The 25,663-nt window shown below is 46.7% G+C and overlaps 2 protein-coding genes across 2 annotated transcripts in view; both read right to left on the bottom strand.

Annotated features, from left to right (window-relative positions):
* Nucleotides 1–9,103, bottom strand: part of LOC111159108 (activin A receptor type 2B) — a 31,636-nt gene extending 22,533 nt beyond the window's left edge. Inside the window, exon 1 of the mRNA XM_022521513.1 lies at nucleotides 9,052–9,103. Within this exon, the coding sequence (XP_022377221.1) occupies nucleotides 9,052–9,103 (52 nt within the window). The remainder of the gene's footprint in view (nucleotides 1–9,051) is intronic.
* A 15,450-nt stretch (nucleotides 9,104–24,553) lies between these two features.
* Nucleotides 24,554–25,663, bottom strand: part of LOC111159103 (xylulokinase) — a 47,899-nt gene continuing 46,789 nt past the window's right edge. The window contains exon 19 of the mRNA XM_022521505.1: nucleotides 24,554–24,862. Within this exon, the coding sequence (XP_022377213.1) occupies nucleotides 24,785–24,862 (78 nt within the window). The 3' untranslated portion in view covers nucleotides 24,554–24,784. The remainder of the gene's footprint in view (nucleotides 24,863–25,663) is intronic.

The raw sequence follows: 25,663 nt of genomic DNA, 5'->3' as shown, positions 1-25,663 counted from the left end.
CATTCATCCTAGAAACAGTACTGTAAGTCCACAGTCACCTAAATCCACAAGCAGAGCCTGACAAGTGGGTTTACACAAGGAATCCCAGGGAAAGAGTGGTGAAACAGCGGACAGCATGCTGAAGAAGCAGACTAGGAAAGCAAAGGCTCTGGAAAAATGTTATCTCAAACTATCTTCCCTAGTTCCGTGGCCATTAGTGGCAGAAAGTTATACAAGGGAACAGACAGAAGTGAAGCTCACTAGAGCCCCTTCTGTCATAAGAAGCTCCTCAGCAGATTCTAAAATAATTCTTCTGCAAGTGTCTCCTATATCCCCTGCCACCATTATCCCCACATGTGAAATGAGGATCCTGCCATGCCACAATCTTGTCAACTGCACCGGGGTCACCAGTGCTGGTGTTCTGTTATGCACAGCTCCTCACAACCTTCAGCAAGTGCCTCCGTCTCTCTGGAGGCTGAAGGCAGTGTAAAGCCTGGTTGGTGAACTCACAGACACACACACGCATAGCCATCCCAAACCCAGAGCAGCATTTACTGGCAAGTCCATTGCTACCTCTCCTCTATCAACACAGGAGGCTCAGACACAGGAAGGAGCCTCTCTGGCTCTCCTCAGACACTAGACCTTGTCTGGGCACCTTTTACGAAGTGGGCTATTTCCAACCTCTGCAATCTCACATTTTTGGAGGGGGAGGAGAGGCCTACAGATAGCTACAGGAGGCCACCTGCCATCTCACCCAACTTCTGCCCCCACTGCCATCACCTGGGTAGCCTCGTGGAGGGAAAAACAGTATAGCCATTTCTCAGTACCTATTAAAATTTAAAATATACATGTCCTGGGGGGCCTGGCTGGCTCAGTCAGTATAGCACGCAACTCTTGATGTTAGGGCTGTGAGTCTGAGCCCCACATTTGGTACAGAGATACCTTAAATAAATAAATCTTGGTAAAAATAAAGTACACACATCCTATGACCCAGAAATTCCTCATCATCTGTCCTTAAGAACCAACCTGCATAAACTGTATACAATCAGAAAATCCATCAACAGACTAGATAAAATGTAGTCCATATACAAACTTTGAAATTTCACACAGCGATTAAAATGATCAGGTAGATCCATACATACGAGAAAGAGTGCCAAAACATCCCTCTGAATTTAAAAGCCATGACATGCAACAATACAGATATTAAATCATACACATGGTAAGCAAAAGATGGACAAAGAACAATTCACTCTGTTAGATTCCATTCATATAAAGCACAAGAACAGGCAAAACTAATGTGGGCTGTGAGAAGTCAGGATGGTGATTACCCTTAGGGATGTAGGGGTAGAGACTGGAAGGGAACAAGAAAGGGCTTGGTGGAGATAGGGACTGGTCAATTTCTGATTCTCGACCTAGATGCTGATTACACAGGCATATTTAGTCTGTGAAAATTCATCAAGCTGTCACTTGGGATAATTACACTGTTCTACATGCATTTTATACCCCAATTAAATGTTTGAAAAGAAGCAATACCATTTTAAGTTAAAAAATCCTATTTCTCCGGGTGCCTGGGTGGCTCAGTGGGTTAAAGTCTCTGCCTTTGGCTCAGGTCATGATCTCAGGGTCCTGGGATTGAGCCCCGCATCGGGCTCTCTGCTCAGTGGGGAGCCTGCTTCCCCCACCCCTCTCTGCCTGCTGCTCTGCCTACTTGTGATCTCTCTCTGTGTCAAATAAATAAATAAAATCTTCAAAAAAAAAAATCCTATTTCTCTAAGTACTTCCACAGATGCACAGATAAAATGTGTAGAAGGACTCAGATGGGACCAGGTGGGGACTGAGGGTAGTAAAAGGCTCTGGTTTCTGCAGTTGAATGTATGTGTATTATTTGTAAAATCAGAAATTAATAAAATTTAAAATGGGAAAAGAAATATGGCCCAAGTGACCTCTATACCCCCCCAGCTATACCCTGGTAGCTAACCAGGAGACCCCTGAGTAAACGGAGGTTTCAGAGTGGTTACTCAGGGCAGAGGAGGCAGAACTGCATTGTCCTAGTTCTCCTTCCCCTGAGTGCCCCTACAGGACCCACTCTCAGGTTGGGGGTTCACAAGAAGGGCCAGCCTGGTGGGAGGGAAAGCAGAATTCACCTCTGTAACTTTTCAGACCCTCTATTTCTAAGTCCTAGAGCAGCTGAACCCTGATCCCCAGTTTCTCAGGCAGAAAGGCTAGACCTCCCCCGCAATGAAACATGAGCCACAGGGCTCCTCTTTAACCCACTTCCCACCCAAGCCAGTTCTAAAGCAGGCCCTGGACTGCCTGGCTATTGAGCACCTGAAGGGAACATCAAAACTTGAGTGACAAGGAAATTCCCAAAAAGTACACAAAAGTGCATGGGTTTATTAACCCATGGCTGTTGGCCCAGGGCTCTGAGAACTCACGCATTCTTTCTGAAACAATGGGGGAGGGTGGGAGGTAGAAAGAGGATTGTCAATGACATTAGACATTAAAAGGCATTGTCCTCATACCTGAAAACACTGTGCACCACTACACAAGCCAGAAGAAAAAAACATCCTGACATCAACACTCAAGAGAGTCAGCTTCCAAGTCAGCCTCCCATTTCCATTGGTTCAGGCTGAGGAGGCCAGCAGGGCCCCACCCTCTCCTCAGATGGACAGACAACAGCTGGTCTGGTCACATCTTCCGAAATGCTTGACCACAAACTCCGGGAAGCAGCCTTCTCCATCCTCCAGCCAAGGGCTTGGGTTTCCAATCAGCCTTCCTCTTCCTTTCCAGAACTAATTTTAGCCTCCTTGGTTGTCAGAGTAGAACTGAAATAGTCGGCAGAGGAACATTTGCAAACAAGAACACCAGCTCACCTCACAAAACACCTCTGCTCCAGCCGAGAGGCTGACCAAAGAGAAGTCCCATTGTGTGGCAGGCCCGGCCCCTAGAGAAGGTCCCCTGGGAGGAGGGCCACACATCTGCCCAGTGGGCCAGGCTGTCTTTCCAACACCTGTTCCCAATAACCACATGTCCATGAATGAAAACACCCAGCTAGGGCTGCCAGTCCCTGAGTCTGAAAAAGGCAAATATATGTGTCCAGCAAGACTGTAATAACCAGGGCAAAGCCTGGGGCTGTTCAAAGGCAGGAAGCCATCCATGATTGATCCTGGGCCAGGAAGCACAGCTCACCCCCAACCCCTATAATCAGCACAGCCGACAGAGACATCACGGACAAACTTAAAAGAAGGCAGCAGCACTCCTCTCCCCCATTCCTATCCTCACCCCCAACTTGGGCATCCAGGAGTGGGGCCACCAGGTCCTCTGGAAACAGGCCCCTTTGGGCCAGGCTGGGCCCCAGTCTGGTGGAGAAAGACCAAGAAAAAAAAAGCCCCAAGGGGGTGGGTGTCTATTGCAGAACAAAGACTGAACGTGTAGGAAGGAAAGAAAATAAAGAATTCTGAGAAGGCAACAGGACGGAACCAGAAGTGTCAACCCCTTCCAATAAACAGGGACACAGCAGTGGTGTGGAGAACCTGGAAATGCAAGCTATGGGCACTGTGTCCTCCCGCCTGAAGGGCCCAGTCTGCAATCAGGGTCCCAGTACAGCAAGCTGTGCCTTGCTGAGCTCGAGATTAGAGAGGAGCCCCCAGAAGGCCCTCCCTAGCAGAGGCTGGAATGGAGCACAAACACGAGGCTGCCAACCTGCCAAGCCAGCACACGCGCCCAGAGAGACCAACCCCCTGGGTGAGGGCCGCCAGTGCTGGCGGCCGCGCTGCCCAGCCCACCTCCCAGGGCCTACCCCCCAACTCCCAGAGGCCAGGGTGGAGGCCTGCGCCCTTACCTCGGAGAAAAGGCTGCCCCCCTACGCTGGCATCCCTGGGCTCAGCGGGGCGCCAGGCGGGCCTGCTCGAGGGCAGGGGCATGCCCACGACCTGCTGCAGCCCGGCGCTGCTCTGGCCAGCCTCAGCTCCCAGCCGCAGCTCGGGCGGCTCCCGGGCCGGCAGCCCCGGGGTTCCAGGCGGCGCGGTGGCCTGGGCAACACGCACTGCCTGACATTCTGCGCGAGTGGGAGGGCGAGGCCCCCGTGCAAAGCTCAAGGCGGCAGGCAGAGGCGGGTAGGCGGGTGGGCGGGTGCGGGCAGGCAGGCTGCCCAGCCACCTACAGCTGCCACCTCCCTGAAACCCGAACCGCTTCTGGGAAAACTCAAGGACGCCAGGATTCTCCTCGCTGGCTGGCGGAGGGACTCCTGAGCAGCTCTTTCCAATCAAATTCTCAAGATCGAGCAGGCTGAGCAAGCAGGGATCTCCCAGGCTTTGAGGAGACTCCAACCTGCCACCCTGAATCTGGGAAGGGGGGGTGCTATGGGCATTAGTGATAACCCCACCTCCCACAACTATCTCTTTGAAGCATGGGAACACTCTAGATTGGAGTTCTCAACCTGAGGTGATTTGCAAGCCCTCTACCCAGGACATTTTTGTTGTCACAATGAGAAGTACCACTGGTATTGAGAGAACAGAGGCCAGGAATGCTGCTGAACATCTTACATGGCACAAGACAGGTCTCCCCGCCACCACCTCCAAACACATACACAACAGAGAATCATGGGGTCCAGATTGTCCATAGTGTCAAGACTGAGAAACCCTGTCCTAGAATGAGGTCTGCCCAGCCAGGACCCTGCCTGAGAACTGTCTATCCAGTGTCATTCTCAAAAGTATTCCCATGCCAGCTCCTCCTCACAGCCCCCAAATCTCCATCCACAGTAACAGGCCAGTATCTACAAGGGAATCTTAACTCTTCACTTGATGTCCCTTGGTCTCCAACTACAATACCCTGAGCTCCCAGGAAGGGGCTGAATGTATAGGCCCTCCAGGGAGGGCTGCCTCTAGGAGAAAAAGGAGGGGAGCAGGGCTGGAATGTAAACACTACACAGGGATCACAAAAGGCAGAAATAAAGAAGTCCCATCCTGCGGTTAGAAGCAATGTGGGAAGAAATCCAGTGCACCCCCCACCAAGGGCAACAAGTTGCCCCTCAGGCCTGGTACAGTGGCTACGTGTAGGGCAGCCAGGACTTCACAGAGTCCAACGCAGGGGGCTACAGGCTTACTGGTATCAGTGCTAAAGGGAAAGTGTGCATGCACAATACCTGTCCTGGCTCTCACGTGCATGTGCTCTCTCTCTATTTGTATTCACCTGGGGGAAGAGTCCACAGCTTTCATCAGATTCTCAAGGGGCTCACGATACAAAGGTCCACAGTACAGAATGGGCACCCTTCACTGGGCTCCCTGAAAATTCCTTAGCTCAAGTGCCAGAAGAGGTCCAGGTGCTATTTGAGGATTCTCCATGCCCAGAAAAACCCTGCAGAGTAGTACACCAGAGGCCCACCCAAGCTGTGGGAGGCTGTGGGGTCCCAGGACTTGTTTATTCACATAGCCACAGAGCCTGGAAGACTGGGTGAGTTTCTCACCTCGTATCATTTAGCTCAGAAGAGCCTCTAAGAGATAAGAGTGACCACTCCTCCGGAAGGGCAGCCCAGCCAGCCAGCAAGGAGTACCCAGCAGGTACAAGGATTGGGAGCAAAGGATGCCTTTCCCTGGGGGATGGCACCAGTGGCCTGTGGCTCTGAGGTCTGCATCCCTGACAGCCACCACTACAACAAGCCTGAGGGTCACCTCACTCATCATACACACACACTTCTCTCCTGAGAACTACACAACACCTGTGGGTCAGAGAGTATCCAGCCCTTGAGGACAACTTGGGGCAAAGCTGGTGGTTCCTGATGGGACAGACAAGAATCAGGTCCTCCTCCACCAGTGGCTCCTGACACTCCACTCAGAAAGCATACACCCCACCCCCACAGGCCCTAATCTGAACCCCATATACAGAGACAGATGTCAGAAGTTCTAAAGAGACCCACAGAAGTGTGTCTAGGATGTCCGTTGCAAGGCAAGAACCAAATAACTTATTTCACAAGGATACTGAGCCAGGCACAGACCACAAAAAACTTGAAGAACTGAACAGTGGTCCTGTAATAAACACCATGTGCCATTATTACAGCATAAATTCCCCCTTTTCTTCTAGACTTGAACCATACAATATAATAACCACTAGCCAAATGTGATTACTGAGCACCTGAAATGGGAAAGTCTGAGTTGACATATTCTCTAAGTTTAAAATACACACTGGAAGGGCACCTGGATGCCTCAGCCATTAAGCATCTGCCTTCGGCTCAGGTCATGATCCCAGGGTCCTGGGATCGAGCCCTGCATCAGGCTCCCTACTCAGAAAGAAGCCTGCTTCTCCATCTCCACTCCCTCTCTATGTCCCTCTGTCAAATAGATAAAATCTTTAAAAATAATAATAATAAAATAAAATACAATTGGATTTTGATGATAGTACAAAAAATGTAAAATGTCTCATTAACCGTTTTAATACTATTACATGATGAAAATGATTACTTGGTATATATTAAGGTAAATAAACATACCATTAAAGTTAATTTCACCTTGTTACAGACTGAATGTTTATTTTTTCTTGTTTTATTTAAATTCAATTAACATGTAGCGTATTACTAGTTTCAGAGTTATAGACTGAATGTTTCTATGTGTCCCCTCAAAATCAGTACGTTGAAACCCTAACCTCCAATACGATGGTATTTGGAGCTGGAGCCTTTGGGAGGTAATCAGGGTCAGACTGGTTCATGAGAGCAGGGCCCTCAATTTGGGGTTAGTAGAAGAAGAAGAATCATCTTTCTCTACCTAGCCCTCCAAACACAGAGGAAAGGGCGTGTGAGGATGCAGTGAGAAGACAGCCATCTGCCAGCCAGAAAGAGGGCCCTGACCACAACCCTACCATACTGGCACACTGATCTCGGACTTCCAGACACTAGAGCTGTGAGAAACAAATTCTGTTATTGAAGTCACACAGCCTATAGTCTTTATTTATAGCAGCCCAAACAGACTAAGACACCTGTTTCTTTTTCCTTTCAGTAACACTACTACAAAATTTTATGTTATATACATGGTTGATGCTGCACTTCTGTTGGACAGTGCTGTCCTTGATCCTCCTCCTGTGTGTGCTGCAGGTGATGGGGTACTTCTAAACAGCAAGTCAAGACTTTGAAGGAAGGCGATCCATTAAATCGAAGGAACACGAGGGCCAGCTCTCCCCCTCCGTGGGCCTGGGGCAGCTGTTCCCAGAGCTCCTCACAGGTGAGGGCAGTGGCCACCAGAGAACTGGCTGTTGTGGTCACAAGAAACACCCAGGCACCCCACCTTCCTCTCTGGACAGGAACATAGGTACTTGGATTCCAGTCTAACTCCAGGTGCTTCACTTCGCAGAACACACTGCTCAGCACTGCCCAAGCCACGTGGGGGGAGTAGTGGGAAAGAGGGAAATAAAGTCCTTCCAGGGGCCCAATCCTCCCCCGCCCCGCCCCTGCCCCATCCATCCTCTTCAGGGAGGGAGATGGAACTGGTGAGATGAGATGGAGACAAATTAGGATGAGGGTTCCAGATCTGAGGCTGCCCTGTCATAGAAGGAGGTCCCCTCTGCAGGCTGGGGCTTGGAAGAGCCCAGGACCTCAAGAGGGATCTAGACAGCCCAAGGGGGCTACTGCGTGTCTATTAAGTCAGTTTGCGCGGCCCTATCCTCTGAAAAGCAATGCCTTCCTTTCCCTTCAGAAGCATCTCAAAGCAGCACTTAAAAGAGAGAGCAATGAGTTCAACAACACCACTTTGTTTCTACTACACGGGAAACAGCTCCAAAAAAGCCGTGACGCTCCCTCCCACACTGTGCCCAAGTACCAAGAAGGGGGTCTTCATCCCCTCCTCCCCGTGCTCAGGCTACGCAGCTCCAAACTCCACGCAGACAACTCACTTGTTTTGGCTGTAGACAGCTAAGCCACGCTACATTAAAAGGAGGCCTAGAGTGGGGGTGGGATGGGATGGAGATTCCCCCACAGCCACCCTGCAGGAGCGCGGGGATCCCTGCCCCGCCCCTGCACGCCAGGCCCCGCCCTTCACGGGTTTCCCAGACTCCGCGCTGCTGCCACCGCGGGCGGCAGGGGACCCGCGCTGCATGTGTAATGGGGGCTGGGAACAAAGACGCGCAGGACCCAGTGCCCTGGCTTCCGCGCACCAACCGCCCCGACCTCCCTGGTCTTCTCCCTAGAGCCTCAAAGAGCGGCTCCCCACACTTCCCGGGTCTACCTGGAGCCATCCGAACCCGAGTGCGGAGCCCAATGCTGCGCGCAACCCGAGTTGGGCGCGCCCCAAAACCGCTAGAAGAGGAAAATCACTGCTTCGGTCTTGGGGAAAAGCTTTCCCAGCGGGAACTCCGCGTGTATACACCCGCACCCACACACGCTCAACCACAGGCACGCGAGCTTAACACTAGCCCTGCCGGTCACCCATCTCCGCCACGTGCTTCCCAGAGGCACAAACGGACCTGTTAATTTTCCTTCGCACCCCACCTCCCTTCTCAGGAGCCCTGAACAAAGCAGTCCTTTGGGGTGACCGCATCTCGCGTCCTGGGGCCGCCGCAGAGAAAGCGGGCGTAAGTGGGAGCTGGCGCCAACCGCCCGCTTTGAGGGGAACACAAGGCAGATGCCGGTGGGACGGGGTGCAGGGGACTCCTCCTAGCTGTGTGAAGCAGCCCCCTTCGCTTCGCAACACCTAGTGGCTCTGAGGGTCACGCAGTCCTATCCCCAGCCCCTCCTGCACCTATGATCTCGCCACCCGGCATTAGATCTGGCCACCTTCTCCACGCTTTGGTTTTCCTCAGAATCTCCCTGGGTTCCACGCGCCCAAGTAGCCTGAACCCCGAACCTGAGGTTCTGGATCCCAGCCCGGAACATGCGGTCGCCAGACCGCCGAACGAACAAGATCGTCCCCCCAAGATCGGCAAGCACGGTGCCCAGCGCGCCCCCAGTCCCCGCCCCGGGAAGGGCAAGCTGGGTGCAGGTGGCGCGGCGAGGAGGCCACGGGCCCGCCCTTTGTTGGTAAACACCGCGCGGCGCCCGAGACCGGCCCCGCGCGCCCTTCCCGCGCCCCCCACGCCGCGCCCGGTCCTCACCCGCGCACAGCGATCCCCAGAGGAGGGCGAGGGCCGCCCAGGGCGCCGTCATGTTCCGCGGCGCCGCCCCGCGGACACCCGGAGCCCGCGGGAAGGGCCGCGCGGCGCTCTCGGGGCGCGCAGGGCCCAGCGGCGGCTGCGCTCTTCTTCCCGCTTCTTCCTTAGGTCTCGTTCCCCGCGCGATTCCTGCGCCTTCGTCCCCGGACAGCGTGCAGGCTCCAAGGGCCGGGCGGCGGGGCCGGGCTCAGGGCCGCTGCGGGCGGCGCAGGCTGCGGCCCGGGCTCCGGGGCGACGCGGGGACCGGGGGGCGGCGGCGGGGCGCGGGCCGGGGCGCGCCCGACTCAGGCATAGCGCGGCGGGGCTGGGCCCGGGCCCCGGGCGCAGGGGCCGAGTCCGGAGGGGCCATGAACGGGGGGGAGGGGTGGGGGGAGGGGAGCTGAACCGAGTCCAAAATGGCTCCTGAGCCGCGGCAGCGGAGCCGAGCCAGCGGGGAAACCCGGATGTTGGATACAAAGAGGCGGGCGAGCTGGGCGGGGAGGGGGAGGGGAGGCGGGCCCTCCGGCCGCGTGGTCCGCGCCCCCCTGAGGGGCGGTGCCCCGGAGAAACAACAACAAGGAGGCCCCGCCCCCAGCCCGCGCCCTCCGCCCTCCGGGAGGTCGCGTACCACCGCGGGACTAGAGGGCGAGACCTTGCGCGCTGGCAGAGGTGGCGGCGGTGGTCGCTGGGACGCGGTGGGCGCCGCACCTGTGATTCTTGCTCCGTGCTAGAGCCCACCCTCCTGAACGCACTGCCCTGCGATGCGGCGGGAGTGGGTGGACAGTCCCCGGACTCGCCAGGATTCACCTCCGCGTCTCCACTTCCCCACCTTTGAAATGGGGGTCAGTGTCAACCGTGGGAAGGTCGTGTCTTTCGTGCCGAAGTAATCGGCAGAAAAGCCTATCTTTTCTGAAATGACAGGTCCTCCACGTCTGCAACCCTAATACACACACACACTCTCTCTCTCTCTCTCTCTCTCTTTCTCTCAAAGGCATCTGGGCATCCTGGAGTTGGACCCACCTGTGTGAGAGAGGGCGCTGAGCCCCTCCCTGCACAGCAGCCGCAGGTGGAAAAGGACCAATGGCAACTGGTTTCCCCAAACTTACCCTTGTCCTCAGCACTCCCACCGGCCCCACCCCCCACCCCTGCTTCAGTCTGTACCTTCAAAACTGTTCTCAATTGCCTCCAGTCCACCCTGTTGAAGATCTTGTCTGGCAAATGGTTCTGCTGTCCTTTTCCCCTGCCACGTTCCTCCTCGGGGCCCCTTTTTCTTCATCTCAGATTCCACTCTCCTTATCACACAACCAGAGCTTGGGAAGGTCACGATGGGGCTCCCAGCCAAAGAGGGAAAACCCATCACAACTCAGGGATGATGTGCAGGATCCTTGGATACAGAAACTGTCCCTTGGCTTCTCATGACTTGCCACAGCCTTTCTTGGAGCAAGGTAAGAGCAGGGTAAAGGCAGCCAGGAAGGAGGCGGTGCCTGGAAATCTTTAAGCCTGTTTCCTTAGGCAGAAAGTGAAGAGGTTAGATTACTCTGCTTTGCATTTTTCAAAAAGCAGAAACCTTATTGAAACAAGATATTATGTAAAAGTCCCATACAGAACGAAATTGCCTTGATTGATGTTGAAATGAGGGCCCACCACTCCCCAGTTTCAAAAAGCATCAGGAACTGCTGGATAGTGGCCCCAAAGTGTGGGATCTTTGGAGTCACCACCCAGGAAGATTTGAGTCTCTAAAGGTCCCTTCCAGTTCTGGAAAAATCCTGTGGAAAAGGACAGCACCTCCTTGCCACAATCCCTGTGTAGGCCTTTTAACACAGGATTGAGTGCTGCTGTGTGCTGAGCAAGAAGCAGTGTAGTATGGGATCCCCTGGTGGTGTATCTGGTGTTTCGGTAATCCTACAGTATGGATGGATACATGATGGCAGGGGGAGCAACTCGACATTCAGAATGAGTGGCTTTTCTAGAAAAGAAAAATCGTTGCCTTCTCCCTGCTGGAAGATAGCAACTATAAAATCCACTGTGGCAACAATTAGGTTGGCTGGTTCCTCTCTTCTATTCCACATCAGGATAGGTATCATAATGACTCAAGGCAGTCCAAGTTGCCCAACACACCTGTGTCTTCCACCTTGATGTCTTGATGTCTCTGGAAACTCCAAATTTGTATATCTAACTGCCTACTTGACATCTCTATTTGACAGCCTATCAGCCGTCTCCAACCTGACCCAGCCAAAGCAGAGTTCCCCATTTTCACCGCAAATCTGCTTCTCCAGTTGTCCTTCTCTGAATCAATGGCATAACCAAACAACCAGTCGCTCAAATCAAAACTTTATGAGCCACCTTGATTTCTCCTATATTCAGTCCATCAGCAAGTTGGCTTCAAAAACATATCAACCATCAAGCCACGTTCTCCATATATACCATAGCCAACCAAACTCTCACATCTGGACCACTGCAACAGCAGTGAACTGGAAGGGATTGTAACTAGTCACCTGCTTTCATTCTTGCCTGTTATATAATACAACTTCTATACAGAGCCTGAAATTATCTTTTAAACCTGGAACTAGTATCACATTACTCCCTTCCTTAAAAGCCTCCCATGGTTTCCTGTTACAATGCCTAATAAAGCTTTACATAATCAACCCTTCTTCCTCTCCAACTTCCTCTCCACCTCCCCATTATCCCCGGACACACTGGTGTGCTTTCTGCTCCTCAAACACATTAAGGTTGTTTCTACCTCAGAGCCCCTGCGATCCCCACCGCCACTGCTACCTGACTCTCTTGGAGAGCTGAAATCTATGTTGCTGAGCTCATGAGATTAGCCTGTAACCATTTTGTTCCTGAACCAATACTAGGCTGATAGGGAAAGATGATGTGGATATCTGAAAATCAAGTTTGGTTTGGGTTTTCTGTTCTTCTGAGCTACAAGAACATTAAATACCTCATTTGGTATCAGAAATGAGGTAACTGGAAGCTGAAAGGCAAAAAAACAACAAATGTGTACTATAAGACTTATGGCAGGGAGTTCTGTCGTTCGGGAATTCTGTGTTTAGGACCATTCTTCCCCTACTCCCCGCCCTGCTCAATGGTCAAAGTCAGAGTCCAAGGAATTGGGAAGAAACAACTGAGCATGGCTTCTCTCAGTATCAAGCTAATGGAAGAAGATGGAAAATTATAGCATTAAAATATGACTTGGTATCTGAATTGTTATAAGGCATTATATTGTGAAGGTTAAATGCATTTATTTGTCAAGATAAACTCTTAAAATAACCACAACTTTTGTAATTTTACTCTGAGAACTCTTCATTACAAAAAAAAAAAAAAAGTGAAGGGGTGCCTGGGTGGCTCAGTGGGTTAAAGCCTCTGCCTTCGGTTCAGGTCATGGTCTCAGGGTCCTGGAATTGAGCCCTGCATCAGGTTTTCTGCTCAGCCCGGAGCCTGCTTCCTCCTCTCTCTCTGCCTGCCTCTCTGCCTACTTGTGATCCCTCTCTGTGTCAAATAAATAAATAAAATCTAAAAAAAAAAAAAAGGTGAAGTGGCCCCAGCCTCTCTCAGTTCATTGTTTAAAGATATGCTATGGTGGGTTATTATTATGAGAGATATAAGGTAGCATATATTAGAATAGAGGGTAATTTAGTTACAACAGTACCACATTAAATGATTTCAGAGGGTACTATTCACCCTATATAATGGGGGTGGATGCATAGTTCTTTGGCAATAAAATTCCCCCCAAACTTAGTAAGCTATCCATTTATTTCCAATCTATTCCATGTGCCATCAATGTTAAAAGCTTTTTCCTAGACAATTCTCAAACTGGTTTATTTCTTTTCTTCCTATCTTCATATTTCTCCTCACACTCTCTCTTAACTTACAGTGACCACATTCAGGTCAACTAAATTTAATTGGGTTGGGTAGAAAGGTCTCTCAAATAGATTAGATTACACTGTGGTAATGGGAAATCCTCAAATCTCAATGGCTTAAAACAACCAAATTTATTTTTCATTCATGCTACCTGTCCATTGTGAGTCACCAAGCAAGTTACATTCATTGTAACTCAGTGACACAAGCTAATGGAGGTTACATTTTGATACATGCTTCTACTATTGCAGTGAGAGAGGGAAAGTAAATTATATTCAGGCTCTTAAAACTTCTATCAGATTCCAGGAAAGCGGTAGCTAGGTTGGTGGCTGCATAGTTTTTGAATTCTTCCATAGTTCTCACAGAGCAACTGCATGGAAACAAAAACAAAAAACAGAAAACCCATGTACATTTACAAGAAAACTAGGTGACGAGGTTTCCCCCCAAAACACCAAAAATACAAGCAAATGGAGATAAACTATGAACTACCAACAGCAATGCAATCTGCATGGACTAGTATCTGTGCAAGGGGAACCTGACGAACGCAGCAGCGTAGATAAGGTTCCTGAGAACAACAGAATCCCCAGACGGCTAAGAGAGATTCATCGGAAAGCATGGTTCAATAACAGTAGGTGAAACTGGGATGGGCTTCCCCAGTCCAACCACAAGTGAATAAAAGGAGACTCTGGTAAGAATAGAAAGAGCTAGAACAGTTTGTCCCTGTGAACTTTTAAAACTAATTAGCCAGGGACACCTAGGGTGACTCGGTTGGTTAAGTGTCTGCCTTTTGGCTTGGGTCATGATTCCAGGGTCCAGATCGAATCCCGCACCTGGCTCCTTGTTCAGTGAGAAGACTGCTTCTCCCTCTGCCTGCTGCTCCCTGTGTTTGTGCTCTCTCTCTCTCTCTTTCTCTGACAAACAAATGAAATCTTTAAAAAAAAAAAAAAAAACTGATTAGCCAGGCTTCTGTTTTAGATCAGATTCCTACATTAAGGAGAAACTTCTAGAAATTGAATCAAAATTGAGCTGGATAAGATTTTTCTTCCAGCCATCACACAGTAACTGGAATGGCTTCTGCCCTTCTACCATAACAAGAAAAATGGACAAGATACAGGAGGGAACTATTTTTGGACATTATATAAGCTGTAAGCCCTGAGAGAAGAGGAAAAAATGAAGGGAGCCTTTAATTGACCCTGCTTTCTGCCTGAAGACAAATTCCAGTCCACAAGGCAGGAAGCATATCCCAAGCAGAGCCTGGAAACTTTGCAGAGTTGAGAACAGAGAATGAGATTGAAGATGGAGAAGGCTACAGCAGATTTAAGAGCAAATTTTACTCTGGCGGAGTACCAGAGAGGAGGGAATTACATAAAGAAAGCTGGACATCTGCAGAGGAGTCTCCTTGTGTCTCTTGCTGAATTCTGAGTTATACATGCATACAATGAAACTCCATGTGGGGAGAGAAAGAAAGACAGAAGCTGAATAGCTCCAAGAACTCACACAGGAAAGGGAAGTTTTTATAGTTCTAACCATCCAGAGTGGAAAGTCCTCATTAAACACCCAAGACTGTCAGAGTGGAAACACAAAAGGTCATTCCATAGTAGTAGAGGTAAACTAGCCAAGAATAAAGACTCCCCCTACAAGTCCACAATAGCAAGCCTTGAATCGATCCAACTGATCCATAAGCAATTTAAGTATTTACCAGACAAAAGTTTAACACTTCTAAATGAAATTCAACAAATTCTGACACTCTGCAATAAAACATTAACAATGCCCAAAATCTAATAAAAATTTCCTAGACATGAAAAAAAAAAGGAAAATGTGACCCATTAGCAGGAGAAAAATCAGTCGATAGAAAAAGAAGACAGAGAATGATGGATTTATAAGTCAAGGATTTTTTAAAGCTATTATAAATATACTGAAAGATTTAAAGGAAATATGAACATAATGAAGAGAGAATGAAAATATTTCCAAAATGGACTTCTAGAAATAAAAGAAATGTAGTATCTTTTTAAAAAAGATTAACTGGATGAAACTGACAGCAGATTAAGACACTACAGAAAAATAAGATCTATGAATTTGTAGACATAGCAATAAGAAATAGCCAAATTAAATATGGGGAGAAAAAAAGACTAGAAAAAAATGAACAGAAACTCTATGCCCTATGGATCAATAACAAATTGTCTAACATGTCTAACTGAAATCCCAGAGAATACAGCAAAAGTATTTGAAGAAATAATGGCTAAGCTTTTTTCCAATTTCATGAAAACTAGAATCCCATAGATCCTAAAATCTTGATAAACACCAGGGAGGATAAACACATATCACATCACATCACATCACAACACATCATATCACATCACATCACATCACATTCTGCAGCTAACATGCAGTTTATCATAAAAAAAAAGAAAAAAAAAAGAAAATCATCTCCTAAAATCAGGAATAAGGCAAGGATGATTGCTCTTCCTACCTCTATTCAACATTATACTGGATGTTCTACCCATTGCAACAAGGCAAGAAAAAGAAATAAATACTGGAAAGGAAGAAGTAAGACAGTCTTTTTTTCTCAAATGACATACACAGAAAAAAAAGAAAACATATTCTTTTTTTTAAAGATTTTATCTATCTATCTATCTATCTATCTATGCACAGTGAGGGCTGATGGAAGAGGGAGAGAGAATCTGAAGCAGGCTTTGCACCCAGTGCAGAGCCAGATACAGGGCTTGAACTTACAACCCTGAGATCAAGACCTGAGCTGAGATCAAGAATTGGACACTCAAACGAGGAGCCACCCAGGTGCCCCGGTTGTGCCTACTCTTGATCCAAAGACATATGAACCAAAAAGTCAAATTACTTGCTTCTCAAATAACCAACATAAGTGGGTAGAAACAAGTGCAAGATCATTGCAAAAGCGCTATCATTTGGAAAGTGTAAGGATGAAAGCATATAGCAGTCACTTGCCCATAGCAATTCTAAAGTCCCACTTGGAATGTATAACCAGGTCCCCCTGCTCGAGAGATGAGGAATGGTTTGTGATTAAGGCTTCATTCCTTGGATGTATGAATTATCTATCCCTGCATAGTAGTAACTACTGTTATAACCACAAACTTAGTGGATTAGAACAACATCCATGTATTATCTGAGTTTCGGTGGGTCAAGAATCTGGATATGGTTTACCTGGGTCCTCTAGTCCTCTGCTTCACAACCTCTCACAAGGCTATAATCAAGATGTTGGTCAGAGCTGAGGTCTCATCTGAAGCTTGACTAGGGCAGGAATCACTTCCGAAGTCATGCGGATCCAGCTGCTTGTGAATTGCTGGACTGAGGGCCTCAATTATTTGATGATCATTAGACAAGAAGCTGCTCACTTCCCTGCCATATGGGTCTCTCCATGGGGCAGCTTTCTTCATCAAAGGTAGCAAGGAAGACTCATTAGAGCCTGCCAGGAAGATAGCAGTTATAATCATAGGTAACATAATTACAGAAGTGACTCCCCATCACCTTGGCCATTTTTTATTAGAAGGGAGTTACAGGTCCTGCTCACACTCAGGAGGTGGGAGTAACACAAGGTTGTGAATACATTACAGGCGGTTTTAGAGTTTATCTGCCACACTGAACGTGGCATCCAGTCCATCATTCTCCATGGCTCCTGGTTTCACCCTCTACATCTTTCACTTTGCATTGCTCTCCTTGGACACTTCTGAAGAGGGCATTAGAAAACGTGTCTTCTGAACAACTTCCTCAGTCTGCTTCCTGTCCAAAGAAAGTTGGGGTCCAGATCTTTTTACATTTAGTCCCTTCTAATCTAGGTTGATGTCACTTTTATTAGTATAGCTCCATCAAGACGTTCTGTGGATCTTCTGTGCCTGATCTGAATCCACTCTCTACACCAAAAGCCATACCCAATCATTTTGAGATATCACTTGCCCTCTGGGCTTAATCACTGATACTTTAGGTATCAGGCTACTGTGTGACAAGAATCTTATATTTCCTGGAAGTCATTTTAGTCACCTGGAAAAGTCCATTAGACAATGCCTTGACTCTTTCAGAGGTCTTAGCAAAGTGTCTTTCAGCCCTTGATTTTGTTTTAACCTAAAGCTGTATCGTAAGCCTGATATCTTTGTAGGCTTAAAGGAATGGAGATGAGAAAGTTGTTCTAGCACCTTTACGTTCCATCTAAATTGTACTTCAAATCTGGTTGGTTCTTTTCTGGGTAATAGTCAGCGGACATTTTCAACATTCTGCCTAGAAGTGTCTTTTCTCAAGCCCAAATGTTCAGGAGGTACATTTTCTATCTTCCAAGTTACCACAGGTGCTCAGTTTCTTTGCATTTTTCAGCGCCCTAAAATAATTTTCTCACCATTTTTCCAAGCCCCACCCAGAGCCCAGCTCCAATGTCACAGATACTAGTTTCTTTATTTGGCACCAATTTGTGCATCAGTTATCTATTACTGTGAATAAATCACTTTAAATTTTTTTTTATTTGACAGACAGAGATCACAAGTAGGCAGAGAGGCAGACAGAGAGAGAGGGGGAAGCAGGCTCCCCGCTGAGCAGAGAGCCCGATGTGGGGCTCGATCCCAGGACCCTGGGATCATGACCTGAGCCGAAGGCAGAGGCTTTAACCCACTGAGCCACCCAGGTGCCCCAATAAATCACTTTAAATCTTAATGCCTTAAAACAATAAACATGTATTTAGCTCATCAATCTGCAGGCTGGGATTTAGGTTGGACCTGGCTGGGTAGTGCTTCTGGTCTCACCTGGACCCATTCACAAGCCTGGGACAGTCAGTGACCTTGACTAACCCAGGATGGCTTTGGTCAGGCAAGGTTAGGCACAAATAATTCATAATAAAGGCAGAGAGCAAAATGAGAGGAATCTCAAAGGCATAAGGACTTTCCAAGCCAATGCTTGCACCTTGTTTGTGAAAATCCTGTTGACCAGACTTGCATGGCTGAGCCCAGAGTCAGAGAGGGAGGGCACAGCCAAACTTCATGGCCAAGTATGTAGACATAGGGATAAGTGGAGAATTGGGGCTATTTTTGCAACCTAATATTAGGGATCGACGTTATAATTGCTTCATAAAAATTTGGAAGTGTTTCTTCTTTTCCAGCATTCTGGAATACATTATGTAGCAAAGGGATTACCTGAACGATGAAAGTTTGGTAGAATCCTCCTGTGAAACCATCTGAACTAGAGCCTTTTTCATCTTATAGCTCTTTGATAATCTTTTCTAGTTCCCTTATGAACTAGAAAGGCTTAAACTTTCTCTTCTGGAGTCATTTTAGTACCTAAGGTCATTACCATTTCATCTAGGTTACCAAATTATTTGCAGAGTTGTACAAAATAGTCCATAAAATTAAAATTTATTTTGTTTTAATATCAATTTTTCACTAGTATTTTTACTTTTGATATTTCTACTTCCTCCCCCTTTTACTTAAGTTAGCTAATGGCTTGTTTCTTCTGATTGTTTTTCTTTTTACCTTTTTTAAGATTTTTTAAAACTTGAGAAAGAGAGAATGCAATCAGGGGAGGGGGCAGAGGGAGAGGAATGAGCAGACTCCATGCTGAGTGCAGAGCCTGATGTAGGGCTCTATCTCACAACCTGAGATCATGACCTGAGCCAACACCAAGAGTGGAACACTTAACCGACTGAGCCACACAGGTGTCTCAGTTGTTTTTCAAATAAGCAAAATGCTCTTCATTAATTTTATTTTTTCTTGTTTTCCTAATGTGTGATTTTATCATTACTTCTTATATCCCTTTTGTTTTTGTTTTGTTTTTTTTTTTTTTTGGCTTTTGAGTTGTATTTTTATTTTGCTTTTTTAAAAATCAATGTTACAGTATTTTAAAATTTTTGAGTATAATTGACACGTGATATTATTTTAAAGCTATATTTCACCTATCAGTGCTTTAATTATTTCTCACAGATTTGATTATCAATCTTTTTTTAAAAGCTCTGAAAATTTGGTTGATATTTCCCCTTTGCCCCAAGAGTAGTTTGTAGAAAATCTTTCTCCAGGTGAGACTTAAAAATATATATTTAATTCATTTCTCATTTTATTTTATTTTATTTTACTTTTAAGATTTTATTTATTGGGGCGCCTGGGTAGCTCAGTGGTTTAAAGCCTCTGCCTTTGGCTCGGGTCGTGATCCCGGCGTCCTGGGATCAGGACCCGCATCGGGCTCTTTGGTTAGCGGGGAGCCTGTTTCCGCCTCTCTCTCTCTGCCTCTCTGTCTGCTTGTGATCTCTGTCTGTCAAACAAATAAATGACAGACAGAGATCACAAGTAGACAGAAGAGGCGAGCAGAGAGAGGAAGGGAAGCAGGCTCCCCACTGAGCAGAGAGCCCAATGCAGGGCTCCATCCCAAGATCCTGGGATCATGACCTGAGCTGAAGGCAGAGGCATTAACCCACTGAGCCACCCAAGCGCCCCCATTTCTCATTTTATTGCACTGTGGTTAAAGAAGACTGTATTGTCTCTATTTTGTGGAAATTAGATGTTTTCTTTGTGATATAATAAATGGCAAATTTCTGTGAGAATAGGCATATCCTCGATTATGTATTAGTATTCCTTATTAAAAGATGCAAAGTGCAATATATATTCAGAAGACATACAACTTCTTTTGGAATCTATAGGTGAAATCAAAGAAAATAATTTAAAGTTGAGAAATGAAATAATTGAGCTGTAACATTAGTAACCTTCATTGTGAATTGTGGTTTTTAGCATTATAGTGTCCTTCTTTGACTTAATTTTCTCCTGAATTTTACCTTTGGCATATATCAATATTGTAATCTTGCTTTTTATGATTTGTATTTGCCTATTATATTTTTGCCCACCTAATTTTTAGCCTTTATGGATCAATTACTTCAGATGTCTCTTGTAAATAATAGATAATAAGATGCTGGTTTGTAAGCAAATCTGAACTTTTTAAAGTTTTTATTTAAATTCCAGTTAGGTAACATACATATACATGTTAACTTATACATAACTAATACTAGTTTCAGGTATACAATATAGTGATTCAACACTTCCATACATCACCCTGGGCTGATCATCACAAGAGCACTCCTTAATCCCCATCACCTCTTTTCACCCATCCTCCTACCCGCCTCCCCTCTGATAACCTCCGGTTTGTTCTCTATAGTTAAAGAGTCTGTTTCTTGAGGCACCTGGGTGGCTCAGTCAGTTAAGCTTTTGACTTTTGATCTCAGCTCAGGTCTTGGTCTCAGAGTCATCAGTTCAAGCCCTGCACTGGGCTCCATGCTAGGTGTGGAGTCTACTCTAAAAAAAAGAGTCAGTCTGTTTCTTGGTTTGCCTTTTTTTCCCCCTTTGCTCATTTTTGAACTTTTTTTTAATAGATGAGTTGAGACTTTTAGTTTAGTAATTTAACTCTATGCTTGTTTTTGTATTTACTGGGTATGAAGCTATATTCACTGCATTTTTCACTATGTGATTTATTGCTTTTATTATAGTATCTTTGAGCATTAAGGGAGATTTCTATCTTTATTCTAGTAATTATTTTGTACCTTTTCATAATCCTTTGTCTCCTTTTTCCTTACTTCAACCCCAACTGTTTGGTTTGTCAACTTTAAATGATGCTCTTTGCCTTGTACACACTGCCTTTGCAACAAAGACCTCTTTGTACTGTCCTCCTCCTCTCCCTTCTTTTTCATTTATTTCACTGTGACTTCTACCTTGTCAAAGAATATAATTTGATACTATTCTACCACCCCATCTCCTCTTCCACTTTGGTTTTAGATCTGAAACTAGATACTCAATGCTTACCACCAGTCCTTTTGCTGATGTTCCCCAATCATCTCCTAGTTGGTTGAAGCTTCTCTTGAAGTAAGATCCTGAGGGGTTATGAGTACAGTATTTTCCTGAGCTCTCACATGATTCAAACTACACATATCGGGGCACCTGGGTGGCTCAGTGGGTTAAGCCTCTGCCTTTGGCTTGGGTCATGATCTCAGGATACTGGATCAAGCCCTGCATTGGCCTCTCTGCTCAGCAGGGAGCCTGCTTCCTCCTCTCTCTCTGCCTGCCTCTCTGCCTAGTTGTGATCTGTCAAATAAATAAATAAATAATCTTAAAAAAATATATACGTATCCTTGATATTTAAAGGACAGCTTAGCTTGATACAAAACACTTATTCTTAGTTCCTTTGTTTTTCTTTATACTTCTTGAAAATGTTGTTCCATTGCTACTTGCTTTTCGAGAAGTCTGATGCCAATTTGACCCTTCCTTTGTAAGAAACTAGCTCTTTTGGCCCAGAGGGGTTTTTTCTCTCACCTTCAAAATTTAATAATTTGCTAGCATATTCATCATTCTGGGTCAATTTTTCTATGTAGCAAAGGGACCCTTTCAAGATAAAGATTTAGGTCTTCTTTGTGCTTTTTCAGAAATTTCTCCTGGGGCATGTTTTTTGTTTTAAGATTGTATTTATTTATTTGTCAAAGGAAGAAGCAAGCTCCCTGCTGAGCAGGAAGCCTGATACAAGACTTGAACTCAGGACCCTGGGATCATAACCTGAACCAAAGGCAGACACTTAACAGACTAAGCCATCCAGGCATCCCTCTCCTGGAGCAGTTTTAACTATTAACCAATTCCACTGTCTTCTTTTTTGGTAGCTTCTGGGAGCTCCAGTTTTGCCTGTGTTACTTCTTTACCTATCATTTTCGTTCTATACCTTTTCAGCTCTTCCTCTGCATTTTTTGTTCTCTTAGCTTTTGTCATTCCCAACCTCTATATGCTTTACTATACTTGTAGTCATCTCTATTGATTTTGTCTTCCTATCTATGATGATTTTAATTTTTCACTCAAATTGTTTCCCAAGCTTGGTCATTTCTCTCTTCATATATTCCTGTTGCTTTTTCATTTTTATTCTGAGTTTTAAATTTTCTGAACTGTGGTATCTTTCCTATCCACAACTGTTCCAGAATTTATTTTAGAGTTCATGTTGGAGGGTTGTTATGGTATACTCTCTTTTGTTCTCTTTATTTTGGAGTATTTCCTTGGCTTGAAAAGTTATGATTCTCACTCTGTTTTCTTCCTGTATTTGTATACACAGTGAATTCCTTGTTCTATTTATGTTGACATGCTTGCAATAACACGTAACACTTTGGGGGCAGAGGTAAAATGGATTGATCGAGTGGCTTTCTCTGTTTATTGGTCCAAGAGAACCTTTTTCAATTGGTTAATGTTGTAAAGTGTCTTTAATAAGTAATATCTAGGAACTAGGGGTGGGGAAGTTGTCCATTTTCTTCTGAATCTTTGACTTGCTATTGATAGGCTGTTATCTTCAGCTTTCTGCTTTCTGCTTTCTTTTTCCCCTTCATCCACCAAGCCTGCTAGGGACACCGCTTCCTTTCAAGACGACTTCATCTCTCTCAGAAGAGATGCCGCTGGTCCCACTCATTTTCTAAATCTCTTCCTTTGATGTCCACCTATCCACTGCCTTGATCGACCAGGTCTCAGACCTGGTTTGCAGCACTTTTTCCACCCTGGGTGGGAACCATAAGTAGTCTGGTTTAACTGAGGTTCCAATTTAGGCAAGGGCCTGCAGCAAAGGTAAAGTTGGGGGGACTCTGCAGGAAGCAGATCACACAGGACTTTATCTGTAAGCTTTTGTGATAATTTGCACATGGAATAAAGGGGCCCAAAGTAAAACAGGAGGGAAGGAGAGAAAGGGACTGCTTTAGGAGTTAACAAAGGAATAACCAAACTCAGCTTGGTGACTGATCTGACATGGGAAAGGGGGAGGACATCTGCATTTGGGGTTTGGGTTCCTCAATCAATGGATGGATGAACAATGGTGTCAGTTCACTGAAACAGGAACACAAGAGGAGGAGGTTTGGGGAAGGGCAAAGGAAGATAAGTAGAGTCTAAAGTACTCCTCTGAGTGAGAATTCTGGTAGACTCTAAGGAGAGTTCTGGATGGAAGCAAAGATCGGTGCTCCTGGCCTATAAGTAGTGGCTGAAACCCAAGAAGAGACGAAATCATCCAATAAAAGAGGACAAAATGGGAGAGAAAGAGGGACGAGGATAAAAACTGCGGGCCCAGCAGTCATTAAGGACTACACAGAGTGTTTGTACCAGTAAGTAAGAAGAAATGGCAGATCAGGAAAGCAGGAGAAAAGTTGCAGAGAATGACTATCAAAAAGAAGGCAAGGACAGAAATAATTACCGTAATGGATTAAAATACATAAAATATATTAGATGTATCCTATTGGCACTAAAAACAAAAACCTATTGGCTGTTAGACGATGCTTGGGAATCAACCCATTATTTTGAAAACTGGTGAACAGAGGAAAAAATCTATTTACCCAGCCTCTCCTAGCTCTTTTGGGTAAGTCGATAGGGAATGTCTGTCACATAGAAGAATCCTGGGTAAATGAAGAGGGATAACAAGACTGTATCCCTAGTGAACTAATGGAGCTAGGCATGAACATCCCTCCAATGAGAGAAAACCAGACATATGTGCCTCTTGATGGAAGAATACACCACTGCCTCATGAAGCTATCTGACATAAACAGGCAAATAATCACACGTGCATCAGATCAAGCCTCCAGGTCAGTGGTTATCAACCAGAGGCCATTTTGTCTTCCTATCCCCACCAGGAGGTAACGTGGCAATGCCTAGAGACATTCTGGATTGTCACGACTTGGGGAGGGCATGCTACTGGCGTCTGGTGGGTCAAGGCCAGTGACCCCGCTGCCCCCACAACCAAAACTTATCCAGCTCCAGGTCAATAGCACTGAGGTTGAAGAGCTCTGTCTTAGATCCAATCACCAATTTATAGGAAATACAAAAGATAGAGAATATGTTAAATGACAAAACAGAAACAGAATCAACAAAATCCAGAATTAGGGAAATTCTTCCTGAAGGAAGGGACGGAGGGAGGGAGGTGCTACCCTGTACCACCTGGGAGAGGGCTCCTGCAAGTGGTCTGGTGTTCTGGGGAGTAAGGCAGCCAGTGGGCAGGGTGGATGGGGGCGGGGGGGGGGGGGAAGAAAGCTTGGTCATTAGGCCTGTCAAGCTTTTTGGGTAAGAGGCAGTGAGTTACAAAAGGTGGGCATGGGGAGGGAGGAGAGATCACGAAGGATGAAGGGGCAGATGCTGGAAGGTGACAAGGGCAAAAACTTGGAGGGGTGAGCAAGGGAAAGACAAGAAAGGAAGCTACTAGGAAGCCCTTCAGACCCTGAAATGAGGAGGGAGGCAGCAGCTGAGATCTGTTTGGGGTGGGGGGCAGGAGGATGGACTGCAGGGTCACAGTACGGAGGGGGCGGGTGGCTGTGGGTTACAGCTTGAGGAGGAGAAGCCAGAGTGAGAGTTGGGGAAGAGGTTGCTGGGGTCGGGGTACGGGGGGACAGCTTTGTCTCCACCGTTCACCCAATTTAGGTCTTGCCTGAGAAATGTGGGCACTTCCGGTCAGCACACGCGGTCTTATAGACCTAAAGTAGTCACTTTACTTCTGCATTTGAAAGGGGGCAAAGTCACAATTTTTACTGGATATATCCCAGACTCACTGCTTTATCTTGCCCCCCCCCCCCCGCCCCGAGATAAAGGACAGGAGAAGACAGAGGCTTTCCTGCCCCAGGCACAAGGGCACAGAATCAGAAACAGTCCATTTACGTTCAGGAAGATGCGCTAAGGTGGGTTTCAGGCAGTCCTAGGTAGGGTCGGAGAACCACGAGGAGTCAGAAGGGCAGGCAGAGTCACTTAGGACAGGGAAGAGGATCCCTGCTGTCCGGGAGGAGCACGTACATCTCAAAGTGGGATCCGTGAGCCTGGGCAGGCAGGGTCAACAGGGCTGCTTGGGCCTGAGGAATTCACTCTGGAGGCCCCTGGGTCTGGGACAGGATTCTCTGCTCAAGCTTGGCGTACTGCGGGAGAAGGGCCTCGTAGACCTGGAGGGGCAGAAAGAGCAGTTTAGAATGGGGAGGGAGAGGTGCCTCTCATCTCTTTGCAACTTGCAATTTTAAAATTTAGCATGCCATGTACTTGCAATTTAAGCGTTTGTGCTTGGCAAAAGAAAGGAGGCATCAATTCACAAAAGAGGAAACGCTAGTAGTTCCCAAACCTACAGCTTAAGATTTTTAAAAAATGCAAATCAGGACCAAAAAGCTTGTTATCAAATCTACAAAATGTTTAAAAATTCTGGTGAAGATATCTGGAAATGCCATATCTTGTTGCACAACTGGTGAAGTTGGTGGTGCAACCCTTCTGGAAATCAACTTGACCGTACATCAGTATTAAAGGGCTTGAAAATGCCCAGTCTTTGGCCCAGTTATTCTACTTCTACAAAGCTCTCCTAAGGAAACCATCCTAAATGTAGGGTGCCATACCACTAACTGTCCAATCTCCTAAGACCACCATGGGCCACACACACTCAGTCTCTCAGGGTACCACCAGTACGGCACACTGGAGAAACAAACTTGAGTCAAAAGACAACGTAGTGGTCCTAACAGCAGTTTGCACAAGTGTCCAGGAAAGGATCTCCCTGCCCCCTATGCTACAGCTCAGATGCAAGGGAGTGAAATCCACATGGTACCGGTGCAAGAGGCACCCTGGCTTTGAAACCTCATGCCCCACGGGAATATCTCTTATAACAACTCCACAGGCAAGACACGTGCCCATGAGACATCACTGGGCTCAGGGAGGCCCTAAGTATGACTTCCCATCAGGCATATATGGTTTTCCCCCCTCTA

This window comes from Enhydra lutris, unplaced genomic scaffold (genome assembly GCF_002288905.1).
Source record: "Enhydra lutris kenyoni isolate GAN:26980312 unplaced genomic scaffold, ASM228890v2 scaffoldscaffold66, whole genome shotgun sequence".
Classification (NCBI taxonomy): domain Eukaryota; kingdom Metazoa; phylum Chordata; class Mammalia; order Carnivora; family Mustelidae; genus Enhydra; species Enhydra lutris.
This window is presented reverse-complemented; position numbering and strand designations above follow the sequence as displayed.